Source organism: Triticum urartu, chromosome 1 (assembly GCF_003073215.2).
Source record: "Triticum urartu cultivar G1812 chromosome 1, Tu2.1, whole genome shotgun sequence".
Classification (NCBI taxonomy): domain Eukaryota; kingdom Viridiplantae; phylum Streptophyta; class Magnoliopsida; order Poales; family Poaceae; genus Triticum; species Triticum urartu.
Genome location: NC_053022.1, coordinates 423,846,183 through 423,853,118, shown reverse-complemented (window position 1 = coordinate 423,853,118; position 6,936 = coordinate 423,846,183). Strand labels below are relative to the sequence as shown.

At 54.4% G+C, this 6,936-nt stretch overlaps 1 protein-coding gene across 1 annotated transcript; it reads right to left on the bottom strand.

Annotated features, from left to right (window-relative positions):
* Nucleotides 1-5,077: 5,077 nt before the first annotated feature.
* Nucleotides 5,078-6,636, bottom strand: LOC125515692 (phytochrome A-associated F-box protein). Its single transcript, XM_048681212.1, has one exon. It carries the CDS (start codon nt 6,468-6,470, stop codon nt 5,361-5,363), a length of 1,110 nt encoding a protein of 369 aa, XP_048537169.1. The 5' UTR covers nt 6,471-6,636; the 3' UTR covers nt 5,078-5,360.
* Between the last annotated feature and the right edge of the window lie 300 nt (nt 6,637-6,936).

The window sequence follows — 6,936 nt, the reverse complement described above, 5'->3', positions numbered from 1 at the left end:
ATGTTTCTCGATTATGGACATAAAAAAAGGTTCGTTGTAAAGGGTTACGTCGATGTAAGTTTTGACACTGATCCAGATGACTCTAAGTCTTAATCTGGATACATATTGAAAGTGGGAGCAATTAGCCAGAGTAGCTCCGTGCAGAGCATTGTTGACATAGAAATTTGCAAAATACATACGGATCTGAATGTGGCAGACCCGTTGACTAAACTTCTCTCACAAGCAAAACATGATCACACCTTAGTACTCTTTGGGTGTTAATCACATAGCAATGTGAACTAGATTATTGACTCTAGTAAACCCTTTTGAGTGTTAATCACATGATGATGTGAACTATTGGTGTTAAATCACATAGCAATGTGAACTAGATTATTGACTCTAGTGCAAGTGGGAGACTGAAGGAAATATGCCCTAGAGGCAATAATAAAGTTATTATTTATTTCCTTATTTCATTATAAATGTTTATTATTCATGCTAGAATTGTATTAACCGGAAACATAATACATGTGTGAATACATAGACAAACAAAGTGTCACTAGTATGCCTCTACTTGACTAGCTCGTAATCGAAGATGGTTATGTTTCCTAACCATAGACATGTGTTGACATTTGATTAACGGGATCACATCATTAGGAGAATGATGTGATTGACATGACCCATTCCATTAGCTTAGCACCCGATCGTTTAGTATGTTGCTATTGCTTTCTTCATGACTTATACATGTTCCTATGACTATGAGATTATGCAACTCCCGTTTGCAGGAGGAACACTTTGTGTGCTACCAAATGTCACAACGTAACTGGGTGATTATAAAGGAGCTCTATAGGTGTCTCCAAAGGTACATGTTGGGTTGGCGTATTTCGAGATTAGGATTTGTCACTTCGATTGTCGGAGAGGTATCTCTGGGCCCTCTCGGTAATGCACATCACATAAGCCTTGCAAGCATTGCAACTAATGAGTTAGTTGCGAGATGATGTATTACGAAACGAGTAAAGAGACTTGCCGGTAACGAGATTGAACTAGGTATTAAGATACCGACGATCGAATCTCGGGCAAGTAACATACCGATGACAAAGGGAACAACGTATGTTGTTATGCGGTCTGACCGATAAAGATCTTCGTAGAATATGTGGGAGCCAATATGAGCATCCAGGTTCCGCTATTGGTTATTGACCGGAGACATGTCTCGGTCATGTCTACATTATTCTCGAACCCGTAGGGTCCGCACGCTTAAGGTTTCGATGACAGTTATATTATGAGTTTATGAGTTTTGATGTACCTAAGGAGTTCGAAGTCCCAGATGAGATCGGGGACATGACGAGGAGTCTCGAAATGGTCGAGACGTAAAGATCGATATATTGGACGACTATATTCGGACATCGGAAAGGTTCCGAGTGGTTCGGGTATTTTTCGAAGTACCGGGGAGTTACGGGAATACGGGAGAAGAAGTATATGGGCCTTATTGGGCTTTAGGGGAGAGGGAGAGGCAGGCCGCGCCCCCCCAAGGCCTAGTCCGAATTGGACTAGGAGGAGGGGTTGCGCCCCCTCCTTCCTTATCTTCCCTCTTCCCCTTCCTTGTCTCCTACTCCTACTACATGGAAGGACTCCTAGTTGGACTAGGAAAGGGGGAATCCTACTCCCGGTGGAAGTAGGACTCCCCTAGGGCGCGCCATAGAGAGGGCCGGCCCTCCACTCCTTTATATACGGGGGCAGGGGGCACCCCATAGATACACAAGTTGATCTTCGTGATCGTTTTCTTAGCCGTGTGCGGTGCCCCCCTCCACCATAATCCTCGATAATATTGTAGCGGTGCTTAGGCGAAGCCCTGCGACGGTAGAACATCAAGATCGTCACCACGCCGTCGTGCTGACGGAACTCTTCCCCGACACTTTGCTGGATCGGAGTCCGGGGATCGTCATCAAGCTGAATGTGTGCTAGAACTCGGAGGTGCTGTAGTTTCGGTGCTTGATCGGTCGGGCCGTGAAGACGTACGACTACATCAACCGCATTGTGCCAACGCTTCCGCTGTCGGTCTACGAGGGTACGTAGACAACACTCTCCCCTCTCGTTGCTATGCATCACCATGATCTTGCGTGTGCGTAGGATTTTTTTTGAAATTACTACGTCACCACGTCGCCTCCCGATCTATTAGATTGGGCCGAGGCCCCCCATGGCCGTATACTCATGGGCCAGTTCGGACAGCTGCCGCATACAAGGAAGATCCCACAAAGACTTGGCGATCAAGACAAGGACTTCTCCCCACCGGCGTATTCGGCTAGGACTCTTGTTAACCTAGGCCTCTGGTGCATTATATAAACCAGGGCCAGGCTAGTCGATAGAATATATAGAACAACAATCATACCATAGGCTAGCTTCTAGGGTTTAGCCTCTCCGATCTCGTGGTAGATCTACTCTTGTACTACCCATATCATCAATATTAATCAAGTAGGACGTAGGGTTTACCTCCATCAAGAGGGCCCGAACCTGGGTAAAACTTCGTGTCCCTTGCCTCCTGTTACCATCCGGCCTGGATGCACAGTTCGGGACCCCCTACCCGAGATCCACCGGTTTTGACACCGACACCTCCCGACATGCGCGCGCGGTGAAGGCTCAGTGCCAGGGGCGTCCCCGTCCCCCCGCTGCCCGACTTCGAGCACCCCGACCACTTCCAGGCCAAGACCGACCGTGTGTTGGCGTCTCTGTCGGAGGAGGAGCGAGCCCTCCCGGAGTACGACGCCGACAACCACGAGGCGTGGGCGGCGTATTTCAAACGCCGATAGGCGGAGCGGCCGGCCTCCATCAACAACGCACCAGTGGTGAGGGGGCGCAACAACAGCAATGGCCGCCGCCTGTGATGGGGCGCCCCCGGCCACATGCTACACGCCGTCCTTGAGTACCTCGAGGGCGACAACGATCCGGCTCTGAAGTACCCGGGCGCCCTGGTCCCCTGCCGGAGTTGCGGTCCATGGATGCCGAGGAGGATGTTGGGTGGGTCCTCCTCCTCCTTCCGCTCCTCCTTCCACTCCTTCGGGTCGCCGACGCTCTTGAGCGTCAAGGCCGAGCCCGTGGAAACACCACTCGGCCGGCGCAACCGCGGCGTCGTCATCAACGAGGGCGGCGGCGGTTCCTCGGGTCCAGCCTCCCGCCTCGTCAGGCCGAAGACGGAGCCGGGGCTCGGCCCCGTGAAGCGCGAGCACGGCGATGAGGCCGCCATGAAGTGGGCGCGGGAGGACTGGGCGCATATGGAGATGGAGCGCCAGCGTCGCGCCCTGGAGGAGATTGCCACTCGGCGCCGTGGCCGCGACGAGGGAGGCGTCGTCGTTCTCGACGACGAGGCGCCGCCGCCGGGCAAGCCAGTCCGCCAGGGGGACCCCGGGCAGCGGTCCAACACGGACGGCCGCGTGAAGGAGGAGAAGGAGGACGACGACAGCGGCGACTTCGGCGTGTTCAGTGAGTTCTTCGGCCTGTAGGCGTGGCCGTTTTTCTTCTTCTTTTTAGTAGACTTATTATTATTATGTTTCTATATGTAAAAAAACTGTGAACCGCCTATAAATGTCGCTGAGTATTTCGTGTTTGCCGAAATTTGCCTAATTATGTTTTTAAAAATATTTAAAAATGAGCATCTGGAGCCGACCTGGGGGCGGTGGCTGGAAAGCCAATCGTCCCCACGTCGAAAATATCGCCGGTTCGCTCCCAAGCGGCCTTTTTTTCTAGCCTTGGAGGGGCGAACGGCTAGAGATGCTCTAAGGACCATTAGTGAGCATGTTGCCTGGGCAACTTGGGAGGACGATAGAATCCCTAAAGCAAAAAATTCCGAGAGCACCAGGTTGGGGACAAGCCGTTTGAACTTGGATGGTGTATCTCGCCTCCGTGGGAGACGGACGGTTTTCGCCGTGCTGAGATTGCTGGCATTCTTCTGGAGATCAAAGAATTAAGTGGGCATTTTAAGAACTTTAGGCTAGTCACAGTGGGGAGTAATTTAAAGTAGTAACATGCATATGTTACTAGTCTATATTACTACCTTAATAGTGGGTAGTAACATATGTGTTGTGTCATGCATCAATTCATTTATTATATTGTAGACTCATCTTTTCTTGATATGTGTGATGTTACAGTAACTAGCTATGTTATCACATGTCTTTTTTTTTCATTAATTACATGCCATATCATTTATTTTGCCTAGATAAACGTGATGTTACCATCTATGTTACTTCCACTGTGGGTAGTTTTTATCATTTATGCGACGAGACGCTAATATGGCGGCTTATTTATGCGCGAAACAGGCAACAGAGTTCAGGAAAAAGATGTTTATGGATTAATTTCGTCCCTGTTTTTTCTAACGCGGGTTGTATCGTGATTGTATGCCTGATTAAGTAAGCAATAAATGTTACTCGAAAGAAATGAAAAAAAAGAACCTCGGAGAAGCAACGCATCAAATATCTGCAATCTCCTCCACAGCAAATCTGTGGATAACGAAGGGCCGCAGAAAGATGAAAGGCATCTCATATCTCCTCCCCACCATCATCCATCCGTACGAACCAACAGGTCACCGAGCATCTGCCTGCCGCTTGGACGGTGACCGAGTCGGAGAGCTCGCCACGGATAAACAACGCGGAGTGGATATCGCGGCACCAGATGATGGCAAAGGGAATGAATATTAGCTCTTTCTTTTTGAACTGGAATGAATATACTATTAACTTGGTTGCATGGAAGCAGCGGCTGGCAGCCAGGGTGAGGAATCCCACGCAATCCCACAGGATCGGTGCCAATTGCCAAATGGGGGTGGGGTAACTACCAATCGTACACACAGACAACTTCTTTTTCTGGTAGTAGTTTTGATTATCATATTGGCAATCTCTGACACGCATGGATCCTCTTGATGCTAGCCCTAACCTGCGGGTTGTGGCTTAAGATAATCGGAAAGGGGAGGATTCAAAAGCCCGGCATGCCAACAAGGATGATCAGCCCTAACCTAGGCACCTAGCAGTGTGGTGTGGAGCAAAGAACGTAATCGGTATCCGGTAATTGCAGAACATAGCTGCATAGGACGCAGATTGTGAATCAGAACTCGTCAGGGTGTAATATATATATGGCGCCAATGTAATTATGTAAAAAATCCATGAGCTTTCATTCTTCTTTTATGCTAAGCATCAGCCAGAGTTACTACTACATCGGATGAAAAGATACAAGAGAACGGATGCATCGCTCGGAGCTCGCCGAGATCCACATCGCGGCCATGCACGCACCGAATTCTCGCGAGAGCCTGCGAGGCATGCTGCTTGGCGATCGATCCAGCGATGGCGGAGCGTGGCATGCCTGCCTGTCATGTCGTCGCCGCCGGACCGGACAGGAGCAGGCGGTCAGGCGTAGAGCGGGCGCTCGGTCCAGGCGCCGGCGACGTGGCCGTTCTCGCAGACGTAGGCGCGCACCACGGGCTCGCCGTCGTCGTGGTACCCGTAGAAGCTCCGGAGGCAGAAGGCGGAGTAGAGGTCCCACGCCTCCGTGCAGCCGCAGAAGGCGCAGTCCACGGCGACCGTGGGGCGCCGCGTGTCCCGCAGCGCGCGCCGCACCTGGGAGCGCGCGAAGTCCTGGAACACGCCGCGGAACACCATGTACTTCCGCCGCTCCTCCGCGTGCACGCACCCGGGCCACTCGCAGATGTACAGCCGGTCGCCGCGGAACCGGCTGGCTAGCAGCTTGTTGCCCTGCTCGCGGCTCAGCGTCCACGACCCCGACGCCAGGTGCGCGCCCACGGGCCCCAGCCACCGCCGCGCCCGCCGGCGGGTCCCCGACACCACGCCGCGCCGGGCGGCATTGGCTGCCGGTGGCCTCTCCTCCTCCTCTGCCTCTGCCGTTGCCGCCGGCGCGGGCGCGGCGGCGATCTGCGTCTCGGAGCAGTCGTAGGCCGCGTCCAGGTACAGGTCATCGTAGAGGGACCACGCAGCGGCGTCGGCGGCGGCCAGTGTATCGCTGGGTTTGGGCTCAGGCTCTGCGGTCCTGGGCGGCTGGAGCGAGGAGGTGGCCGTGGGCTCGAGGGACGAGGAGGAGGATGACGAGGAGGCGGGGACTGTGAGGTCGGGGCCGATGTCGAGCTCGAGGCCGAAGTCGTCGGAGGGCTCGAGGAGGATCCCGGCGCGGAGGAGGCCGGGGCAGCAGACGGACATCTTGTGGAGCGCGGCCCACGCGGCGGGCGCCCCGTCCGCGGGGAGCAGCTCGGCGGGGAGCGCCCGGGAGAGGCGCGGCGGGAAGCAGGCGGCCCGGAGGAGCGCGGCGAGGCGCGGGGACGCGCAGGACGCGCGCGCCCAGTCGCGCGGGTCGCCCTCGAGGCGTCCCAGGATCTGCAGCAGCACGTCGTCCGCCAGCGCCGACAGCGGCTCCACCACCTCCTCCGCCGCCGCCGCCTCCTCCTTGCCGTCCCTCCGCCTCTTGGCGGCGACGACGGCGATCTCCTTGTGCTCCGCGGCGCTCATGGCTGCGGCCCGCGTCGCGCTCCTGCTTTCTTGGCGAGTGAGTGAGTGGCTGCGCTGCGGACCGTTCGGCCGTTCGGGTGCGAGCGAGGCTGGTTTAACTTTCGGGGTGGTTGTGTCCGTTTTTCTGTGGTGTGGTGGTGGCCTGGGCTGGGGCTGGGGCTGGGGCTGGGGGCTGGATGAGATGATGCTTTTCTTGTCGTTACAAAACTCTTGCCTGCAATCGCAACGTGTGGATGTAGGCTGCGCGGGTGTGCCGAACGATGAGCGGTCACTCTCGGCCCCCGTGTGTCAACCTCCGGGATTATTTTATTCGATTGAAACGAGGGGCTCAACATTCTTCCAACAGAGCCTCCTTGTCTCTTCCTCAGACCAACTCCACCGCGCGACCTTAAACGAACGTCCGTTTTATCCGGATTCTGTCAGTTTGGGTAGCGATTTAGGGTCGTGTCCGGGCGTGTTCTGATAT